The sequence below is a fragment of the Balaenoptera musculus genome, chromosome 20 (genome assembly GCF_009873245.2).
Source record: "Balaenoptera musculus isolate JJ_BM4_2016_0621 chromosome 20, mBalMus1.pri.v3, whole genome shotgun sequence".
Lineage (NCBI taxonomy): Eukaryota > Metazoa > Chordata > Mammalia > Artiodactyla > Balaenopteridae > Balaenoptera > Balaenoptera musculus.
Window position 1 is genome coordinate 46925672 of NC_045804.1, and position 23613 is coordinate 46949284.

At 46.6% G+C, this 23613-nt stretch overlaps 1 protein-coding gene across 2 annotated transcripts in view; it reads right to left on the reverse strand.

Annotated features, from left to right (window-relative positions):
* Positions 1-23613, reverse strand: part of SMG6 (SMG6 nonsense mediated mRNA decay factor) — a 234829-nt gene that overhangs the window by 117835 nt on the left and 93381 nt on the right. For both annotated transcript variants that reach the window (XM_036835535.1, XM_036835536.1), the window contains 2 exons: positions 16922-17038; positions 8922-9090 (listed from right to left, as the gene is read on the reverse strand). In XM_036835535.1, the coding sequence (XP_036691430.1) occupies positions 8922-9090; positions 16922-17038 (286 nt within the window). The remainder of the gene's footprint in view (positions 1-8921; positions 9091-16921; positions 17039-23613) is intronic.

Sequence of the window (23613 nt, forward strand, 5' to 3'; positions counted from 1 at the left end):
ATCAGTTCTCTCCTCTCTCACTGAGCACCACGACCATGAACACAACTGACTGGGCGCCCATGGACCATACGGTGACCCCCACAGAGGGTGGGGCAGAGGGGAGTGTCAGGAAACTAATACTAAAAGGAAGAGGTACGCTGAAAAACTAGGTGAGATGTCTGAACTCAGAAGTTAAGATATTTGCAGAAGTATGAGGTGATTCCTGGAACCTGGGCAACATTACCTCAGCTTACCCCGATCAGGCCTCTGGGCTGAGAGGTCAGTTCCATGGGTGAACACAGGGTTTCCTGTCTGAGCAGAAGGGGAAAAGTTAGCCTTTTCCTGCTCTAGTCCTTATCCCAGCTGGGAGTGCCTTCCAACCTTCACCCCAAATCCAGTCCTTGGATTCTAAGGATTCAAGGTTGGCCTGGGCCAAGGAGCCCAAAGTCAAATTCTGGTGGCCGAGAGGAACTTTAAACAGCTCCCAATCTCCTAGAAATGCCTGGGAAATGACTCCGCAAAAGAGTTTTCAGACATTCTCAAGCCACCTTTGGTCCTAAATGGACCCTCTAGAGTGCTATAGGCTTGGGCAAGTCCCTCTGGCTTGCTGTGGTCCCAACTCATACTTTGGGAAAGCTCCCAGAGTCCAAAAAAAATCCCACCAAACAGACACAAGGCAGCCAGAGAACATGAAACTGCATCCAATGAGTCTGTTCATGGCTCTCAGAATGGTGGCAAGGGAGCCTCTCAAGCAGCTGTGATGTGACTAGTGAGCAGGGATCAGCAGTGGTAGGGTGACCCGGTGGCCCAACCCCACAGAACACACCACACACCAGGAAAGCAGCCCTCTGGCTGGAGTCTGAACACCAGATCCTAGCTTGGGACAGACCAGCAGTGGCTAGTTACAGGTATGCACTCAGGACCAAGGCTCACCCACTTCCCCACAGACATGCACTCACTTACTCCACCAGGAAAGGAAAAAAATAAGAGTTAATTTACTTTTTATTGCCTCAGAATTCCAAGGTTTAATGTAGCTGTCAGTTTGAGTGCAGTGCAGCTGCCGGCCGATACAATGCAGCCCAGGCCAGCCCAGGTGACTAGGGAAACACATTTCACAGAAATGAACCAATGCACACACTGTTGGCTGGCTGTTTGAGGGGATATTGACTTGGGGAATCAGATTAAACCTTCAGGCTGGGGTTAGCTCTGCAAACAGCATTAGAAAAGCAGCTTCAGTCCAAGGAACTGAGAAGCCCTGATCTCAGGTGGACCAGTGGGTTTCTGTGTTTCTACCATTTTGGAGTTTTCTCATACGATCTGTTACTCAACTACGTCATGCTCGGAAAGATTAAGGTGTGAGATATGCGAGGCAAGTTATACCACAACAACCTATCTCTTTCCTAGAACTCAGAAAGAAAGGCAGATCTGCCAGCTTTATAGGGAAGAGGTCAAGAATGAACTTTTCTGCAAACTCCATCCGAGGACGGGACTGAAGGAGGAAGACAGTTTGGAGAATGGAGTACTAAGGCCCGACCAGGGCTCAGGCCATCCTTCTGGCAAGTCTAAGGAGGACTGAGCCCTCACACACCCCTTCATATTTTTACTGGGGGAACAGGCTGACTGGTGATTAATATCAAGTACAATGACCCCATGTTACAAGCCTGCAGGGGCCTGTGGAGGTGGCCATTTCCTGTGTAATACCAGCTTGTTTAAACACTAACATTCAAACTCCACAGCTGCAGAACAAACCCGGAAAGAGTTGAGTGAGAAGAAGCCCTGCATTGTGTTTTGGAGCTACGGAAGATCAGAGAAGTCCTACAGATGGGAAACGAGTTGGGTCTTTTGGTTCCTGGGGTGAGATGCTCTGGAAATACAGCTAAGATGGCATAGAAACTAGGCACAAAGAAACTGAAAAAGAGAAAGTCCATGGACTATAAACACAAAAGGGGAAAGGCAAAAGGCCACAGCAAGAGAAATGCTCTTAAGATATGTAATATCTTCTTTTTAAAACCTGTTTGCCTATGGACCATCATATTATAGCCCACAACTCTTCACACGGGGTTCAATGGCCAACGTTAAGACCACTGTAGCCCTGGAGGACTTCCCACCCAACTGGACAAAACTGCAGGAAGTGAGCAGATAATAACAGAAATGGACCTGAATCCAACAAGTCTGGTAGAGTCAAAAGAATAGTACCTGGGTTTGAAATAGCTTAGTAAGCTCCTTGGAAAGCCAGGATGTCATGCCAACTCTGTTCTCAGTAGGCTGAGGATCTGGTTCTGGTATCAGGGCTAGGCAGCTCAACAGAATGGGGTAGAGACTGGGGGAAGGTAGGAGGAGAACTATGCAGCTCCCTCTGAGATTTAGGAACTACAGTGTATTTTCCAGATGCCACCATGATATAAACCGGAGACAAAGTTATCAGGGATCACTATTCTAGGAGTTAAGACATGGGCAGCAAGATACCATCCTCCAAGAATAATAGCTGTTTATTAGGTGACCACCAAAAAATACAAGACTCAGTTAAAGAAGATCCTTTCTGCCTTCCTAATTTATACAAACAAGTCAACTTGGGCCCTTGGAAGAGTGCCCAACTTAAATTAATTCTGCCCAATAGGGCAAAATCAATCTGCAGCTCAGTCACCCTGCACTACTCAAAGAACACAAACTTCATGTTCTAAGCAGTGCAGCTGGAGCCCTATGGCCAACAACAGGTCACGGTAACCTCATTCCAGGATTTCTCAAGTACCTCTAACTGTGCCTCCCTCAACCTCTCTCTAGGTCAGTGCCTATTTGACTTCAGTTCTCCCAAGCTACACTCAGATGTATAGCCTCTGTCGCATCACTGTGGTGTGTTAAACCCATCAGCACTGTGTGTTTGGGAAAGAGCAGCCCCCAGGGGACCTTGACATCGCCACGGCATGAGTGGAGCCCTCGGCGGCCTCCCTGGTGCGGATTCTCACGGTTCCTGCCTCTCTAAATTTTTAGCTGTAACCACTCCAACACGTCTTCTTAGTTTAGCACACACTGGACCCAAATAACCTCAGCCCAGAGCTGGAAAGTACTCTCCCTGGGGTCAGCGGCTGTACCCTGCTGGGGTCAGACTGGAGCCTTGGGCCAACACCCCTTCCTCTCACAAGAAGTCCTGTGGGAGGAGTGGGGAGGGGACAGCGGCTCCTGCCGTGGGAGAGATCACGTGTGCCCCACACTCAGCACTTGGAGGAAGAGGAACCCCCTGGTGCCAGGCTATAGTGCTGACGCCCCAACCCGGAGCCAGGGAGACTGGGTGGGGAGCCAGGGTAGCAAAGGGGCTTCCCACAGTCACCACCACTTCCTTCAGGGAAGTGCTGATGGACTATTACTTAGTGACCTCCCAAAATGCCCTTCTGGGAAGACGTATTAAGCGTCCTTGAAGGGGTGCCGATTAGACTTGGGATTAGTTCTTATTTCAGAACTGCCCTATGAGGGTGAGTGAATGAGCTGCTTTTTAACTCAAGAATTTCTGTCTCGTCTACAGGGTCAACACATGTAGGCTCCCTGCGGAAATGAGCTTACTGCATACTCCCTCCATATCCCCATGTCTCCCTGTGTGACGGCACCTCAGAGGGCTCCCTACAAGCCCCTTCCGGCATGCTCTGTAGACTATACAAGACAAGCCACGGAAAAGCAGCAAGTCCAGGAATTTCTGGAGTTTTTTTTTTTTTTTTTTTTTTTAACAGTGCTCCAATCCAACAGTGTGATAAATGCATCCGAGCTACAATTAGGAAGATATATAGCATCAGAATGCGAAGGTCTGGGCAGCCTGGTGAAACGCGGGCTCTCCAGAGCCCCAGCTATGTTTCCCATTATGTAACCCTGGTCATGGGCAGACAGCCAGACTCCAAATGAAAAAGAGACTCTGGCTTGGCACTGGTTCTATTTTCCTATCCTCATTCGGGGTCAGCGCAGTGTCATACAGCTGCAGAGAAAGCTCTGGGGATTAAACCTGGGAAAGCCTCCAAGACCAGGACCTGGGTTCAAGTACCAGCTGAAAGCAATAAACCAACTGCCACAGCTGGGCTAGGTTTGGATGTTCTCAAAGTCCCCTGACTCTTTCACTTACTGAGAACTAGAGATCAAGATGAGGGAAGATTTGGCTTCAGCAGAGACTATGAAATGAGGTAGGTTGTCCCACTGCCCCAGCCTTGCCAAAGGTCCTGGGGTGCAAGGGGGCTACGCTTAGGCTCATGGAAGCCTGTTGCTCTGCTCCTCTCCACCACCTGACATTCACAACTTGCCTCATGCTCACTTGGTAAAGTGGGGAGTAGCTGCCCCTCCCCTCTAACAAGAGGCCTGGCACAGAAACTGTGCTCCCCACTCCACCCCCACCCCCACAAGTAGACGGCCCCTCCAAACACTGTGGTCTGTTCTAACCAGACCAAAGCACTCTACACTGCCTTTTACAGTGGCTCAAGGCAACTTTCCACACCCTGCTACAATCCTCTGTACCAAAATCTCCTGGGATATAAAGCCATCCTATTACGACTCCTAACAGATACAAATGGGAAGTCAACATACTTACGTGCTGACTCCAGCACACACACCTACTAAGTGCCACTGTTGTGGGAAGGCACAAACAGACCTGAAATCCTGCCCTTGTCACTCTGCAGTGTCAGTGAAGTTCTGTCATCATCATTCTAAGTGCTCCATATGTGCCTAAGTGGCTACTGCTTAGGAAAAGTAAACTTGACCAGAAAGAAGAGGAATATGGGCAAAGGGGAGAGAACCAAGGAGACTACTGATGCGCTTCAGAATTCCCCTGAAAAAGTGGAGGTGCTTCGAAATGACTGTGCAAGGAAAGATGGTAACACAATGAAAGACAGAAAGGGAATGAAGGGAGCAAGATTAAACAAGGGTCCAAATGTGTCAAGGAGACAATTTGGGAGTAGGGAATTTCTGGAGGAGAAGCAAACTACAATGTAGGCTATCTGGTCACCTTTTCATAGGATCAGTGAGGAATCTGTCTTTGCAGAGAACAAATGCAGGCGAAGACCAATGAAAACATGCAAAGGAGAGGCGTTAAGTGGAAGCCATTTCCTTCCTACTCTCTTGAGAGCGTTCCTAAACCCTCCAAAATGAAGAGCAGCACAAGGATCTTACGAGTGTCAGAGGGATTACTGTTCTGACATCTACAGAACTCTCTGGAGTAAGTTATTCCCTACAGCCTTAAAAGAACAGTCTCCACAGTATGGAAGACCAGTGGGTATAAGATGTCACTTTGAAACCTACAGAAGAACCACCATACCTTGCCAATCTCTCAACCATAGTATTCACTCGGTGAACGTTAGGCAGTTACATGAGAAACTAGAAAGAAGGGAGGTAAATTCTTATTCCATTTTCCACTGCTTGGATCTGAAGGCTATGAGGTGGGATGACCCTCAGTGGTGGTCAGACCAGGTTTGCTCTGTCCAGCAGTGGCACCAGCCCTCAAACCACCATGCCTTGTGGTCAGGCCCCAGGATGGCAGAGCCCCTCCTTTATGCTTAAATTTGCATTCCAGAGACAACCAGCCGCTGATCCTGATTGCAAAGGGAGGCAGTGCAGAAGGGGACTCTATTCTCTACCACACTGACTTTGCTAGCCTAAACTGGACTCATCAAAAAGTAAGTTACAGCTACAGGAACTTGTTTACTAAGCAATCAGATTCAACATATTATTTGGTCAGATTTGCTATCCTTGTGCAGAAAAGTCTGAAAAGACTAAGCAAATTTGATTCGAGTGTCCCAACCCCCTCTGCCTTTCTGTAGTCTTGGAGGTGAAGCCCAGCTGGGGATGGATGTAACTTGGACCACGTGCCCAGCTGCAGATTGAGCCCTTGCCCAAAGATGGGCAGCAGCTCGCATGAGCCGGCAACGGGCCATTTGCTCCAGCATCCACAGAGAAAACAGATTCAGCACCTTAAGCAAATGAAGCCCAGCACTTCCTGTGTGAGGTTTCCATTTCCTCAGCCAAACAAAAGCCAAAGGGAGCAGATGAGGGAGGAGGGATAAAGGGAGACAGGTCGCAGAAGAGAGTTAGCAGGCCTGATGGCCAGGATATGGGTAAACAGGGGCTGGGTGGACCATATCTAAGGTTGTGAGGTGGGGTGACCCAGGGAAGGCCCAAGCTCCAGGGACAGATGGTCTGCCTCCCCACCCCCCGAGAGGAAGGGAGGAACACTCCGTGACCCCTGCACATGCTCAGAAGCAGTGGCTTCAGATACTTGGAGAGCAGAGCCCTTCCTTGTCAGTTTCTTTCCAAAACTGCAAATTGCCTAGTCGGCATCTTAGATTAACGGCCTGAAAACTTTGAGGCTGTACATGTTAACTCTTCAGTGAACACTGCTGGGAAACAGCTGCCCCCTAGCCAGCAGATCGGTCTGTTCCTTTGTGTGTCCACAGCTCCCCAGCTCAGGCTCAACCCTGACTCACGAGGCCTCAGCCTGGAGTGCATTTTGAAACCTAGAAGGGTTCACAGGAAAGATGCAAAGATTTGTTTGATGCTGTGAGCATCACTCACATGGTTACAGAGCTAGAGCTGGGGGGTGCCTGGGGAGGGCAGGCTTAATGGTCCAGGGGTGTTTCCTGGGGTGAGGAGCAAGGAAGAAATGGGACGAAGGAAATGTAGGAAAGAGTCAGACTATATAGTCCACACAGAAAGGTCTAACTGCTGGCCAGAAATCTCTGCTGCAGTCTTCCCTCTGTGGGTCACCCATGAGTCTGGGAGACTCACATGGCTGGTCCCCAGCCCAGAGAAGCACCCCTCCCCACTCCCTAGAAATGCCACTGGCACCATCCCAGGTATCCACCCTCCATCCTCCAGGATCTCCCCTCCCAGGGAAGAGCACTGGAGAAGAACGACGAGGTGCTGGGTATGGATGCTTGTTCCCAAACACACACATATACACCCAACACAGAGCCTGGAGGAACTCTTGAGTGCACTACACCTGCCAGAGACCACAGTACAGCGGATGGGGGAGGGAGGGAGGAATGGAGGGAGGGGAGAAAGGGAGAAGGAAAAGTTAAACAGAGAGAAAGAGAGACAGAAACACCAAGGGAGAGACAGATAGGAAGAGAGAAAGAGTAAGGGAGAGGGAGGGAGAGAGATGGACAGTCAACAGAGTTGACCAGAAATAGGCACCTACGTGCACACACATTAGGACACTCTTACGCAAACACAAACACACACACAGTGACCCTAACATACAGAAGAACAAGACACATAGGAACATGGATATAGATGAGGAGCTGGCGAACTTTTTCTGTAATGGGATAGAGAGTAAATAGTTCTGGCTCTGCAGACCATACGGTCTCTGTCACAACTACTCAACTCCACTGCTGCAGTGTGAAAGCAGCCATAGACAAAGTGTAAACAAACAAGCATGGCTGTGTTCCAATACAACTTTATGGACACTGAAATGGGACTTTCGTATACTTTTCACAAGTCATGAAGTCTTACTCTTTTTATTTTATTTTTTCAACCATTTAAAAATGTAAACCATTCTGAGCTCATGGGCCATAGCTTGCTGACCCCTGAAACAGATACACAAACAGCAGAGAGAGACAAACAGAGTCAGGCAAAGAGGCAGGCAGGCACAAGCCAAGACAAGCTGAGACAGGCAGGGAGACACAGGCAAGGCAGGTGGATACAGGCAGACCCTGTATCCACATATACAGAAATCCCTTGCCCCCCAACAGAGAGACGTAGACTGACACACAGAGACATACTCACAGACAAATATGGACATGGACACGGGCAGTCCTGGGCACAGACACTCAGGAACATATACAAACACTCCCACAGGACACAGCCACACGCAGAGAGACATGGACAGGACCAAAGCAAACATGGACTGACACGGACCAAGAATCAGACACAGACATATATATGAACACACAGACACGGAGACAGACACACAGTGAAACAGATTCCTCACGGGGACACAGGGACCCTGTAAAGAGATCCACACACAAGGACAGACAGAGACGCAGACACAGATATGGACACAGCACATGGACACACATACACAGACAGACATGGAAAGGCACACCAAAAGAGCCTTCGATAGACAAATCCCCGGGGACGGACACACACACACACACACACACACACACACACACACACACTCAGACACACACAACCAGACACACATAGACAACCAGACCCAAACAGACATACCCAGATCTACAACTCACACATCGCTACAAACACAAGAAATAGCCCTACCTGGTTGCACAGCAACGTGAACGTACCATTCCACTGACTGTATGCTTAAAAATGGTTAAGATGGCAAACTTTGCCACATATATATTTTACCACACGTCATATGGACACACAAAGAGATCTACATAGAAACACCCAGCAGACACACATACTCCCCAGACCAACACACCCCACATCAACACACAGAGACAGGGAGAGGGGGTGGGATGTGCTGCGGGGACAGGGAAGAAGTGAGTGGGAGAGAGGGGTGCATGCTCTCACCATTCCCCACATACTACAACGTCGTGAGAGGAAGGCAAGGAGACAGAGTGCGCAGGACAGCACGAGAAGCAGCAAGAGCCTGAGAGATGCACAGAGATAAACTAAAAGGGAGAGAAAGAAACAAAGTCTCTCACACACACTGACTGACACCCACCCAGACTCAGCAGGTAGCTGCGGAGACGGTGAGTATGAACAGTACGCAGTAAAAATTAGCAAGATCAAGGGGAAGGAACAAAACAGAGCAAACTATGGTGTGAGAGAAAGAGAGACTGAGAGGAGGAGGAACAGGTGGAGAACAGGCCAAAACAACCTAATACGTCAGAGGATGAGGAAGGTGTTCAGGGAAGGGGAAAACCCAAGTTCAAATGAAGAGGGAAGACAGAAACAAGCAGGCTGCAGGACGGGGGCTGTGGGAACACCGGTGGGCAAGGCTGACTCACTGTGAGGGCAGATCCAGGGATGTGGGTGGAGGATTCCAGGTGTCTGGGTAGCCGAGCATCCAGTCTGACCAGACTTTCACACTGGGGAGCAGTTCCTTCAGGTCCGGGACGAAGGAAGACACCTTGATGTCATCTTGATCCTCCTCCTCCTCAGGAGAGGACAGCTGAGCTGCAGAGGCAAAGGGTGAGAACTGGGCCTAGGTCTGCTGTGGCCCCCGAGTGAGGCCTGGGGCACTGGGACGGCAGCAAGCTCTTAGGGAAGGGAGACCAAGTCCACAGGACAGCTGGGCCCAGAAGTGAAGGACAAGTGCCAGCACCTGAGAGGATTCTGAAAAGCAGGACAAAGAGAGAACCAGGGCACTGGGTCCGCCCTGCAGACAGCTGTCTCTGCTCCACCTGTGGCCTGGCTGTAGCTGCTACCCTGGCCTCCGGCCCCTGCCCCCACCCACTTTTAGCCTTCCTCCAGCACAGTGCTGAGATGGCACCAGGGTTCATGCCCAAACTGTACAACCTGAATTTGATAGTGAGCACGTATCAGAGAAACCCAAATTTTAGGGCGTTCTACAAAGTAAATCTCCTGTACACTTCAAAAACGTTAAGACCATGAAGGACAAAGGAAGACTGAAAAACCATTCCAGATTGCAGGAGACTAAAGAGACATGACATCTAAATGCAAAGTGTGATCTTGGAATGGATCCTAGACCAGAAAGAAACTTTTTTCTTAAAATTCTTTTTGGGACAACTGGTACAAACTCAATAAGGCCTGTAGATTCAATAATAGTACTGTATCAATGCTGGCTTCCTGATTGTGATAAGAGTACTGTCATATAAGAGAATGTCCTCATGACTAGGAAATACACAGTCAAGTATTTGGGGGGAAAAAGCTACCATGTCCACAACTTACAATCAAATGGTTCATAAAAAAAAAAATAACAGGGACTTCCCTGGCGGCATAGTGGTTAAGATGCCGTCTGCCAACGCAGGGGACACGGGTTCAAGCCCTCGTCTGGGAAGATCCCACATGCCACGGAGCAACTTAGCCCGTGTGCCACAAATACTGAGCTGGCCCTCCAGAGCCCGTGAACCACAACTACTGAGCCTGTGTGCTGCAATTACTAAAGCCCACACGCCTAGAGCCCGTGCTCCGCAACAAGAAGCCCGCGCACCACAACAAAGAGTAGCCCCTGCTCGCCGCAACTAGAGAAAGCCCACGCACAGCAACAAAGATCCAACACAGCCAAAAATAAAATAAAATAAATAAAATTTTAAAATAAATAACAATAAGCATTAGGTATAGGTGTGTGTGTGGAAAGAGAGAGAACTTAAAACAAATATGGTAAAATGTTATCAATTAGGGAATCTGGGTGAAGGGTATGTAAGAGAGCTGTTAGTATTATTCTTGCAACTTTTCTGTAAATTTGAAATTGTTTCCAAATAGTTACCCCTACCGTCCCTCCAAAAAACAGGCAGTCCCAGAGGCTAGAGGCATTCACAAAAGCTGATGCGGGGTTCAAGACGGCGGAGTAGAAGGATGTGCGCTCACTCCCTCTTGCGAGAGCACTGGAATCACAACCAACTGCTTAACAATCATCAACAGGAAGACACTGGAACTCACCAAAAAACATACCCTACATCCAAAGACAAAGGAGAAGCCGCAGTGAGATGGTAGGAGGGGCGCAATCACAATAAAATCAAATCCCATAACTGCTGGGTGGGTGACTCACAAACTGGAGAACACTTATACCACAGAAGTCCACCCACTGGAGTGAAGGTTCTGAGTCCCACGTCAGGCTTCCCAACCTGGGGGTCCGGCAACGGGAGGAGGAATTCCTAGAGAATGAGACTTTGAAGGCTAGTGGTATTTGACTGCGGGACTTCTACAGGACTGGGGGAAACAGAGACTCCACTCTTGGAGGGCACACACAAAGTAGTGTGTGCATCAGGACCCAGGGAAAGGAGCAGTGACCCCACAGGAGACTGAACCAGACCAACCTGCCTGTGTTGGAGGATCTCCTGCAGAGGTGGGGGGTGGCTCACTGTGGGGACAAGGACACTGGCAGCAGAAGTTCTTCTGGGAAGTACTCCTTGGCTGAGCCCTCCCAGAGTCCGCCATTAGCCCCACCAAAGAGCAGGTAGGCTCCAGTGCTGGGTAGCCTCAGGCAAAACGACCAACAGGGAGGGAACCCGGCCCCACCCATCAGCAGACAAGCAGATTAAAGTTTTACTGAGCTCTGCCCACCAGAGCTGAGACCCAGCTCTACCCACCACCAGTCCCTCCCATCAGGAAGCCTGCACAAGCCTCTTAGATAGCCTCATCCACCAGAGGGCAGAGAGCAGAAGCAAGAAGAACTACAATTCTGCAGCCTGTGGAAGGAAAACCACGTTCACAGAAAGACAGACAAAATGGAAAGGCAGAGGACTATGTACCAGATGAAGGAACAAGATAAAACCCCAGAAAAACAGCTAAATGAAGTGGAGATAGGCAACCTTCCAGAAAAAGAATTCAGAATAATGATAGTGAAGATGATCCAGGACTTCAGAAAAAGAATGGAGGCAAAGATCAAGAAGATGCAAGAAATGAAGAGCTAGAAGAATTAAAGAACAAACACCTAGAAGAATTAAAGAACAAACAAGCAGAGAGGAACAATACAATAACTGAAATGAAAAATACACCAGAAGGAATCAATAGCAGAAATTCCCATAAGGTTAACAGCTGATTTCTCAGCAGAAACTCTACAAGCCAGAATGGAGTGGCACGATATATTTAAAGTGATGAAAGGGAAGAACCTACAACCAAGATTACTCTACCTGGCAAGGATCTCATTCAGATTTGACGGAGAAATCAAAAGCTTTACAGACAAGCAAAAGCTAAGAGAATTCAGCACCACCAAACCAGCTCTACAACAAATGCTAAAGGAACTTCTCTAAGCAGGAAACACAAGAGAAGGAAAGGACCTACAAAAACAAACGCATAACAATTAAGAAAATGGTAATAGGAACATACGTATCGATAATTACCTTAAACGTGAATGGATTAAATTGCTCCAACCAAAAGACACAGGCTCGCTGAATGGATACAAAAACAAGACCCATATATACGTTGTCTACAAGAGACCCACTTCAGACCTAGGGACACATACAGACTGAAAGTGAGGGGATGGAAAAAGATATTCCATGCAAATGGAAATCAAAAGAAAGCTGAAGTAGCAAGACTCGTATCAGATAAAATAGACTTTAAAATAAAGAATGTTACAAGAGACAAGAAGGACACTACATAATGATCAAGGGATCAATCCAAGAAGAAGATATAACAATTATAAAAATATATGCACCCAACATAGGAGCACCTCAATACATAAGGCAGCTGCTAACAGCTATAAAAGAGGAAATCGACAGTAACACAATAATAGTGGGGGACTTTAACACCTCACTTACACCAATGGACAGATCATCCAGACAGAAAATTAATAAGGAAACACAAGCTTTAAATGACACAACACACTAGATAGATTTAATCGATATTTATAGGACATTGCATCCAAAAACAGCAGATTACACTTTCTTCTCAAGTGCACACAGAACATTCTCCAGGATAGATCACATCTTGGGTCACAAATCAAGCCTCGGTAAATTTAAGAAAACTGAAATCATATCAAGCATCTTTTCTGACCACAATGCTATCAGGTTACAAATCAATTACAGGGAAAAAAACATAAAAAACACAAATACATTGAGGCTAAACAATACGTTACTAAATAACCAAGAGATCGCTGAAGAAATCAAAGAGGAAATCAAAAAATACCTAGAGACAAATTACAACAAAAACACGACAATCCAAAACCTATGGGATGTAGCAAAAGCAGTTCTAAGAGGGAAGTTTATACCAATACAAGCCTACCTCAAGAAACAAGAAAAATCTCAAATAAACCATCTAACCTTACACCTAAAGGAACTAGAGAAAGAAGAACAAACAAAACCCAAAGTTAGTAGAAGGAAAGAAATCATAAAGATCAGAGCAGAAATAAATGAAATAGAAACAAAGAAAACAATAGCAAAGATCAATAAAACTAAAAGCTGGTTCTTTGAGAAGATAAACAAAATTGATAAACCTTCAGCCAGACTCATCAAGAAAAAGAGGGAGAGGACTCAAATCAATAAAATTAGAAATGAAAAAGGAGAAGTTACAACGGACACCACAGAAATACAAAGCATCATAAGAGACTACTACAAGCAATGCTATGCCAGTGAAATGGACAACCTGGAAGAAATGGACAAATTCTTAGAAAGGTATAAACTTCCAAGACTGAACCAGGAAGAAACAGAATATATGAACAGACCAATCACAAGTAATGAAATTGAAACTGTGATTAAAAATCTTCCAACAAACAAAAGTCCAAGACCAGATGGCTTCACAGGTGAATTCCATCAAACATTTAGAGAAGAGCTAACAGCCATCCTTCTCAAACTCTTCCAAAAAATTGCAGAGCAAGGAACACTCCCAGACTCATTCTACGAGGCCACCATCACCCTGATACCAAAACCAGACAAAGATACTACAAAAAAAGAAAATTACAGACCAATATCACTGATGAATATAGATGCAAAAATCCTCAACAAAATACTAGCAAACAGAATCCAGCAACACATTAAAAGGATCATACACCATGATCAAGTGGGATTTATCCCAGGGATGCAAGGATTCTTCAATATATGCAAATCAATCAACGTGATACACCATATTAACAAATTGAAGAATAAAAACCATATGATCATCTCAATAGATGCAGGAAAAGCTTCTGACAAAATTCAATACCCAATTATGATAAAAACTCTCCAGAAAGTGGGCACAGAGGGAACCTACCTCAACATAATAAAGGCCATATATGACAAACCCACAGCAAACATCATCCTCAATGGTGAAAAACTGAAAGCATTTCCTCTAAGATCAGGAACAAGACAAGGATGTCCACTCTTGCCACTCTTATTCAACATAGTTTTGGAAGTCCTAGCCATGGCAATCAGAGAGGAAAAAGAAATAAAAGGAATACAAATTGGAAAAGAAGATGTTTGCAAATGACATGATACTATACATAGAGAATCCTAAAGATGCCACCAGAAAACTACTAGAGCTAATCAATGAATTTGGTAAAGTTGCAGGATACAAAATTAATGCACAGAAATCTCTTGCATTCCTATACACTAATGATGAAAAATCTGAAAGAGAAATTAAGGAAACACTCCCATTTACCATTGCAAAAAAAAGAATAAAATACCTAGGAATAAACCTACCTGAGGAGGTAAAAGACCTGTACTCAGAAAACTATAAGACACTGATGAAAGAAATCAAAGATGACACAAACAGATGGAGAGATATACCATGTTCTTGGATTGGAAGAATCAATATTGTGAAAATGACTATACTACCCAAAGCAATCTACAGATTGAATGCAATTCCTATCAAACTACCAGTGGCATTTTTTACGGAACTAGAACAAGAAATCTTAAAATCTGTATGGAGACACAAAAGACCCCAAATAGTCAAAGCAGTCTTGAGGGAAAAAAATGGAGCTGGAGGAATCAGACTCCCTGGCTCCAGACTATACTACAAAGCTACAGTAATCAAGACAATATGGTACTGGCACAAAAACAGAAATATAGATCAACGGAACAGTATAGAAAGCCCAGAGATAAACCCATGCACCTATGGTCAACTAATCTATGACAAAGGAGACAAGGATATACAATGGAAAAAAGACAGTCTCTTCAATAAGTGGTGCTGGGAAAACTGGACAGCTACATGTAAAAGAATGAAATTAGAACACTCCCTAACACCATACACAAAAATAAACTCAAAATGGATTAGAGACCTAAATGTTAAGACCGGACACTATAAAACTCTTGGAGGAAAACACAGGAAGAACACTCTTTGACATAAATCACAGCAAGATCTTTTTTGATCCACCTCCTAGAGTAATGGAAATAAAAACAAAAATAAACAAATGGGACCTAATGAAACTTAAAAGCTTTTGCAAAGCAAAGGAAACTACAAACAAGACAAAAAGACAACCCTCAGAATGGGAGAAAATACTTGCCAACGAATCAACGGACAAAGGATTAATCTCCAAAATATATAAACAGCTCATGCAGCTCAATATTAAAAAAACAAACAACCCAATCAAAAAATGGGCAGAAGACCTAAATAGACATTTCTCCAAAGAAGATATACAGATGGCCAAGAAGCACATGAAAAGCTGCTCAGCATCACTAATTATTAGAGAAATGCAAATGAAAAGTACAATGAGGTATCACCTCACACCAGTTAGAATGGGCATCATCAGAAAATCTACAAACAACAAATGCTGGAGAGGGTGTGGAGAAAAGGGAACCCTCTTGCACTGCTGGTGGGAATGTAAATTGATACAGCCACTATGAAGAACAGTACGGCGGTTCCTTAAAAAACTAAAAATAGAATTACCATATGACCCAGCAATCCCACTACTGGGCATATACCCAGAGAAAACCATAATTCAAAAAGACACATGCGGGCTTCCCTGGTGGCACAGTGGTTAAGAATCTGCCTATCAATGCAAGGGACACGGGTTCGAGCCCTAGCCCGGGAAGATCCCACATGCTGCGGAGCAACTAAGCCTGTGCGCCATAACTACCGAGCCTGAGCTCTACAGCCCGCAAGCCACAACTACTGAGCCCACATGCCACAACTACTGATGCCTGCGCGCCTAGAGCCCGTGCTCTGCAACAAGAGAAGCCACGGTAGTGAGGAGCCCGCGCACGGCAACGAAGAGTAGTCCCCGCTCGCCGCAACTAGAGAAAGCCCGCGTGCAGCAACGAAGACCCAACGCAGCCAAAAATAAATAAATAAATAAATTTAAATTTATACATATTAAAAAAAAAAAGACACATGTACCCCAATGTTCACTGCAGCACTATTTACAATAGCCAGGTCATGGAAGCAACCTAAATGCCCATCGACAGACGAATGGATAAAGAAGATGTGGTACATATATACAATGGAATATTACTGAGCCATCAAAAGGGAACGAAATTGGGTCATTTGTAGAGACGTGGATGGATGTAGAGGCTGTCATACAGAGTGAAGTAAGTCAGAAAGAGAAAAACAAATATCGTGTATTAACGCATATATGTGGAACCTGGAAAAATGGTACAGATGAACTGGTTTGCAGGGCAGAAATAGAGACACAGATGTAGAGAACAAACGCATGGACACCAAGGGGGGAAGTGGGGGTGGGGGTGGTGGTGGGATGAATTGGGAGATTGGGATTGACATGTATACACTGATGTGTATAAAATGGATGACTAATAAGAACCTGCTGCATAAAAAAATAAATAAAATTAAATTAAAAAATTAAAAAAAAAAAAAGCTGATGTGGCAGGGTAACAAAAGAGGGACCTCACCACTCATCAAAACTAATCCAGAAGCTGAAAGAAAGATACACCCTTCAGCCCTACCTTACACGGCTCAGCAATCAGGCTTGGAATTCTAAGGGCAGCCTTAAAGGATAAGGGGACACTGCTCAAACCAAGGGCTAAAAAGAACCCCTGCTCTGGTCCAGCGAGTCTCCCGAGATGGCTGGTCCACAGTGGTTATAACCCCCACCAGGTACCCGACAAACAGGGACATACAGATAGAGGGGGAAACCAAAACATGGATTATGAACACCAAGGGAAACTCATTTTTCTTTCTTTTTTTTTTTTTTAAGTCACAGGAACATGCAGTAGTTTAGAGGTACGTTGAAAATCCTAACTATTAAAGGTGAAAAGAGAGAGAGGAGGAAAGAGGCCTCCTCTCCTTTCTACAAGGAGGAAAGAGGGCCATAGAGGAAATGGGACTAGTTAGGTGGGCAAAAGGAAGCCTGGAGTAGAGGCAGAAGACGCAGAGAAAGCAGCGTGGCATTCTGAGCTTGTCTGGGCAGGACCCAGGAGCTGGAAAGTCCACCAGTCAGAGCCCCTCATCTGCTTACCTTTGGCTGATTCCTTCAGTAAGTAAGTGCAGCGCTGCACCAGGAGAGAAAACATGGCCAGGCCCAGGGCTGCGGCTTGCTCCTGGATCACAGAGCGACACTCCTCCGAGAAGCAGTCTGAGCAGGAGCAAAGGAAAGTCCATCAGTATCCTGGGGGCCAAGGGCTCCTCTTCCCTACCTTACTAGGTGCAAGTCCTTGCTTGTATCACCGAGCTCCTTTCCCTTCATCTAAGACTGGTGTTGTAATATTCCCTCTCTCAAAGGGTAGTCGAAAGGTTAAATAAAGTAAAGCACGTGAAGCACTTACCACGATGACCGGCCTATGGGTAAGCACTCAATAAGGTTATTATAAGGCTCGCTTGTGTAAATTCTGTATCACATCACTTCCCCAGGATCAGTTACCCCAAGGCGAGCAGTCTGAGCCACAGCTGCATGCTCTCTGCCTTTAGTTGCCTGCTGATGATGTGAAGCAATAGCAACAAGAAGTCATATCTAATTAACTCAGTCTCTCTAATGTATAGATAGCGGGAATACAATCACCAATTAAGATCAGAAAAATACAAATTTAAAAGTTATCTTCTTGAATCACCAACCTTTGTTTCCATCCTTACCTTCTCTCTGTTCCTCCTCCTCAGAGAACACACATGAAACAAATAACCTATTTTCACCGCATGAGTTAACTTTATATAGGACAGTGCATGGCACATAAGCACTTAATCAGTGTTAGCTTTAATTGTCACAAGTTCTTTCCCCTAGGGCTAAGAAATAAATCTGGTTTCCAATACTAGCACCCTATCCCCCTCACTTTCTCAGCCTGCCCAACCTCCCTCTGGCTGCAGGTCAGGGAAAGAGCCACCTTGGTGGTGGCCAGGGTTATTCTTCAGCGGGAGCTACATACACACCTTCAAACCACTGCCTGTACCTGCCCCCTGTCAGTGGCCCTCCCTGATAGGCACGTCATCCAGACTTGAGAGAAACAGGTAACAAACAGAAGGCAGCAGTCCAGCCTGCAGCCTCAGAGCAGGAGACACCCTATACGCACAGGAGACGGAATCAGGGGCCGGGCTCGCTTGCTCTGGCAGCAGCTGATCTGTTAATTCCTTCTGTCTGAATACAGGAGAACGTCCAGAATCCCCAGGTGTTAAAAGGATAATTAGCCGCATGTCTGATCTCTGTCCCTGCTTGCATTTTAACCTCAGTAGCCAAGGGGGAGCCCTCTTGCCTCTCCCCTCATTGATACTCATCTTTCCAGTGGGGCCTAATTGAAGTCTTTACTCCAGGAGATGCTACACAACCACAGTTATTCCTAACCGTCTTGGCCACAGGAGCAAACATGACTGGAGTACGCAAAGCCAGCCCAAACCACTTTAGAAAGCCCTGGGGGTGAGAAGGAACGGGCTGCTGCTCAGAAGGTCCCAACATATGAATAGCATCAGTGTAGCGATTCTTCTCTAGCGGCTTTCCCGCCATCCTTCCAGATGCCCAATGGTCCCAAATGTCACCCTCTAACTTTCCAGTTCAACTGTGGCAGGCAGTAAGGAAGTGGTAACAATCCATGTGATTAGAATAGATCACCAGTCTCATTCTTCTTCCGGTAAGGCCCTAAACCTGTGCTAGAGAGACAAGAAACAAGCAAGCATCTAAGAACAAAGCGGAGGGAGGATGGAAAATAGGGAAGGGGAAGATGTGTAAGCCATCCCAAGGAAAAGTTGCCAACTTCTCTCCTCCACCCTTACTATAGGCAACAGGACTGTCTGTACCACCCCAGCTCAGCCCAGGCCCCTGCCAAGCACTGCCAGCAGCCTGCCTCTAATTAGCAACAAATCCCAGAATGGGAGACTAAGTCCATAACAGAGGGAACTAGGAGAGGAGGAGTAGAGGCCACATCCTGGTAGCTGACACACTGAGTACACATTAGTGCCCCCTCATCAATTGGGCATCTTAGGCAGAAGTTACCTGCACAGGGAAGGCCCTCAGAAGGGATGGAGGCGGGTATCTTACCTCCAAGGACTGGCAGAAGCCCAAGACTATAAGAAGATACCCTCATCAGCCTCGATAAGGATAAGATGGGGCAAAGGGAGATCACTTTCACCAAGACCGTTTCTATCTTTATGATGAACAGCAACCTCAGGTTAGACTCCTTGTCAGAGTGCACAGGGCTAGGGCTCAAGGGGGAGAGCTAACTGCTTAAGAACAATGACACTGAGGCCTCTGGGGAGTCCAAGCTGGCTCCTTTTGAAAGCTTCTTGCAATAAGGTCTGGGGACCAGGTGGGGAAGCGACAACTGGAGCCTCTCTGCTGTGTCTGGAAGGGCTCAACTACCTCTCAGGGCAGCAGCTAAAAGGTAGCTTCATGACTGCTCTGCTCTTGGCCATGGTTATGTCACCTCAACCCTTCACCCACCCCCCGAACCCCTCCATCTCCCCAGGAAGGGCCTGACAGCACTCCCTGCTGTATTCTGGTTTGACTGATGGGGAGGTACAAATCAGTAAGCTGTTCTGCTCTGATCAAGCAGGTGGTGATATCACAGCTATCTGGGGGTCAGAATGCCTGGATCTCCGTCAGCTCTTCATACAGAGCACTTTCTGGAAGGCCTGCCCTCCTCCAAGGCTCAGTGGTACCACAGGCACTGAGCATCTACAGTGTCCTTGACCCTGTGCTGAAGAACAAAGCTACAAATAAAACAGGATCCCTGCAATCTTAGGACCTTTCAAACGGTTTATTTACCCCCAGTAACCATGGCAACTCAGACCCAGTGCCTCCAGGGAGAAATGTATTAAGTGCTGTGGTATCTTCAGGAGATGCTCTGTGCTTCACTTAGGCTTCTGCAGACTAGAAGCTGTAAGATGCCAGTCCTTGAGACGTACCCACGCTTATGCAAGTGGGTAGGAAAACAGCATCCAGATTCCCAGGTCTGCCCACTCTAGGGTTAGGCCTAGGAAACTGGTCCCGGTCTTACAGATGCCCATATATATCCCTAGAGCGGGCTGGGCCAGGCCAACACGTGATGTGGGGTGGGGAAGGAAAAAGCATTGTTCGCCTTGGTATTTGCCTGGGTTCCTCTGGCTTTGTGTCAGGTAGCTGGAGCCTGACATGAACTGAGGAACTCATTAACATTGTGAAACAGCCTTTTCCCTTCTTTCCAAAAGCAGGCTTGCTCAAGGGTGTAGGGGGATGGTTCTGGCTAAGGAAGTCAGACAGAAATATTTCTCACCAAGAAAGTCACCTGAAGTCTGAACTTGGTTCTGCCCCTTCCCACATGCTCTCAGATGGGCAGGTGACCACATCTCCCACTATTCCTCTGGCCAAATACCTGCTCAAGCAGAAACACTCTTCCCGCTCCTATGTAACAGGGAGACCTTCTCATTTTTCTGAGAACATATTCATGGAAAACATAAACCAACTGTCGTCAAAGTTGTATGAAATCAGGAAATGGAGCGGCCGGGAGAAGGCTGCCATGTGGCCGGATGTTATGTATTTCTAATTAGTGCTATACATCTTTCAACAGCAAGTGTCCTTCTGCTGGGAAACACAACACACTGCCCTTGTTATTGTAACTGTCAGAGAAGTGCTTAAACAGATAATCTCCAGGAAAAGTGATAAACACGTCCCCTCTCCCACCAGTGTGTGTGCGACGGTGCTGCCAAAGCAAAGCTGTGCTTGACGGCTCCAGGATGGCAGAGTGTCCTCCTGCAGGAAATGGGAGCGAGGCAGGAGGGGGGAGAGGGAAGAGGAGGGCAGGAGAGGCAGGCCCACCTGCCCGGACCCACTGAGCCCAGCCAAGGGACAGTGGTTCAGAACCATTGCTTCTGATCAATTCCTGGGTCACGGAGAGATCTGGAGGAAACCAAATCAGTAGGGATGAGGTTTGCCGGGGCACAGAAAAACCTGTCAGCAATGGAACAAGCAGAGTTCGCCTGGTGCACACAGCCAACTTCCTAGCAAGAGAATGAGAAGAGTAATGAAGGGAAGACACAGGATGGATGACACATAAGTCTGCTACCCTGACAGCGGCAGAAGGCATTCAGAGGGCACTGGGGTCCACTCGCCACTCCAGCAGAGAGAACCAACCATTTGCTCAGCTGCTTCACTAATAGCCGGAGAAAAATGCAGGCAAGACCACTTATTCACTGATTCCGTCCCCACCGGCTCCTCCCAGAGAGAGGAAATGAATGGTCAGTCACCTCCAAACTAACACCACCTGGAGGCGATTTGTTGGCTCTTATCTTTCAGACATGAGGCTGCTTTTCTCATGAGTCAGTCACCAGTCAGACACAGAGCTGGCACAGTTCCTGAGCAGCCCACCAAAACCTCCTTGTCTACAGGAAGTGGGCAGTGAGAGCATCTTTCGACTGCTGCTGTTTGAGCCACAGAGTTCCCTGTGGCAGCTGCTGGCTGAAAGGGAGGTGGAAGAAGCAGTCGTTTCATAGGAACCATACAAAAATCTCACAGCAAAAGCAGAGATGTTCAGGCCATCGGGACATCATTTTATTCCCCAAGGAGGAGAATGAATGAGTCAGAAAAATCAGGCACCAATACACCCAAGCAAATTATTCATGCACAACAGCAGAACACAGGCTGACTGGGTGGAAGGCAATCCATGACATATCCCTGAACAAGGTATGTCTGAGACAAGACAAAGCAACATGGAAGGTAATGTTTCTTCCCTAAGAGCCCCTACTCCTTTTGGATTTTCTAGGATTGTAAAACTCTGACTTCTTTTAGCGGGTAGATGTCGGGGCAAAGGAAATCCCAACCTCCTAACAAAGTGACCTCTCCGACTAACTCCAAAGTTGTTTATTTAGCCCAATTGTGGAGGATATAAAGGAAAACAGGATACTGTCCATGAGAAGATGATATTCTAATGAGGAAGACAGGAAGAATACACAAACACCCAAATAGCTATAATTCAAGACAATGTATTATTACATGCCATAGGAAGGTGGAAATAAGATGCTTTCTCTCACCAGAAGGAAAGAAAATCATTTCCAGCTAGTGTATATCAGGTAAGATTTCATAGAAGAGAGCACTTCTGAGCAGGGCTGCAAAAGATGAACTGGGCAGGATGAAGGAGGGATTGAGCGTGCTAAAGAGGCACGCAGGTAGGGACACACCAGGCATGTACCCAGACGGCAAGCACTGTACTCGGCACGTGGTAAAACAGGGACCACAAAGCATAGGGCCTGCGATGCCACAGCAAGGAACACAGGCTTGACTCAACAGGCAGTGAGGAGGGCACTCGCCCAAGGTTCCTGAATGAAGGCAGAGGTGAGTATTTTATGAAGATTAATCTAGTTAAAGCATTCAGGACAGATTAGCATAGCTGGAAAAAAGTAACAGGGAGGCAAACTGGTTGGGAAGCTAAGAGGACATGAACTTGTTTGAATTAAGAGGAATTACATGTAGAACACTTCATAAACTTTATAATGCCAAATAAATGTAACATCTTTCTTATAAGAGAGGTGGGAGAGGGAATGGAAAGGAGTGCACAGATGTGAGAAATGCTGCAGAAGGAAAATCAAGAGAAGAGAAGGTAGAGATGATGTGGGGGAGGGAAGGACTCTCGCTGATAATCTCAGCAAGTTCCAGAGGATCCTGAGACCTCAAAAAGGGTAACACCCACCAGATGAGATCCAGGAAAGGGGTAGAAATGTGGGAACGCAGAACACCTGGAGAGGGGGAGGAGTCCCCAGGCTCCCGCCCACTTGGCTCTGGGCCAGTCCTGTCTTTCCAGAACAAAGACACTTCAGGGGGTCAGGAATACTTGAGGAAGACCTTGCAGAAGGAGGCCTGGGAAGTCTGAATTGGCTCTCCCTGTGGAAGCCATTAGATATTCAGCACTTCATTTGTTTCCAGTTCTTGTATGAGTGCAGCTCCAGGCTGTGGGGTGAGAGGCTCCCCTCTGACGTAATCAGGAAGCAGCTGCAAAATTAAGGAATCCCTCATGACATCATAAAAAGGGTCGATGGTTTACTGGGGAAAGTATAAAAATTAATTACATATTCCCACATGACTCCCTTCCCCTAAATCTGTACATACCCCCTCCCACCCCCACACATTCTCTCATCATCAACACCCAGAAGCCACCTTGATGAACAGGGTACAAAAGGGCAAACAAAACCCAGGAAAAAAAAGTTCTTTGATGCACCCACTGTCTGCACCACACATTTGGAACTTAACAAGTGATGCCTAGTCCTGGAATTTTTATACATATAGCATGTTTCCTCAACAAAATTATAAGCCCCTTGAGGACAAGAGCTATGTCAAGACTTCACATCCTTGAAAATTAGCACCATGAAGGGGTTCAAGAAACATTTGCTGCTCTTAACAGCAGGTACACTTGCCTCTCCATTTGTGGATCATAAATGATGATTCCACTGTGGCCAGAAATAATAACTAAGATATAGGAGAGCTGTGTTAGACACAGAGCGTTCATATATATATTTTATCTCAGAGCTTTACAAAAGATTTGCACAGGGGGTGTTATTCTCCCTTTCTGATAGTTGAGAAAATAGGCTCAGAGAAGTTAAATGACTTGCCCTAGGTCACAAAGTCAGTTAAGTGTCAGAGATGGGATTTGAATCCAAGTCTGTCTGCTCTTACACCTACACTGTTTCCATACCTGGTGTTTTTGTTTTTTGTTTTTGGCCGTGCTGCGCGGCTTCCAGGATCTTGGTTCCCCGACCAGGGAG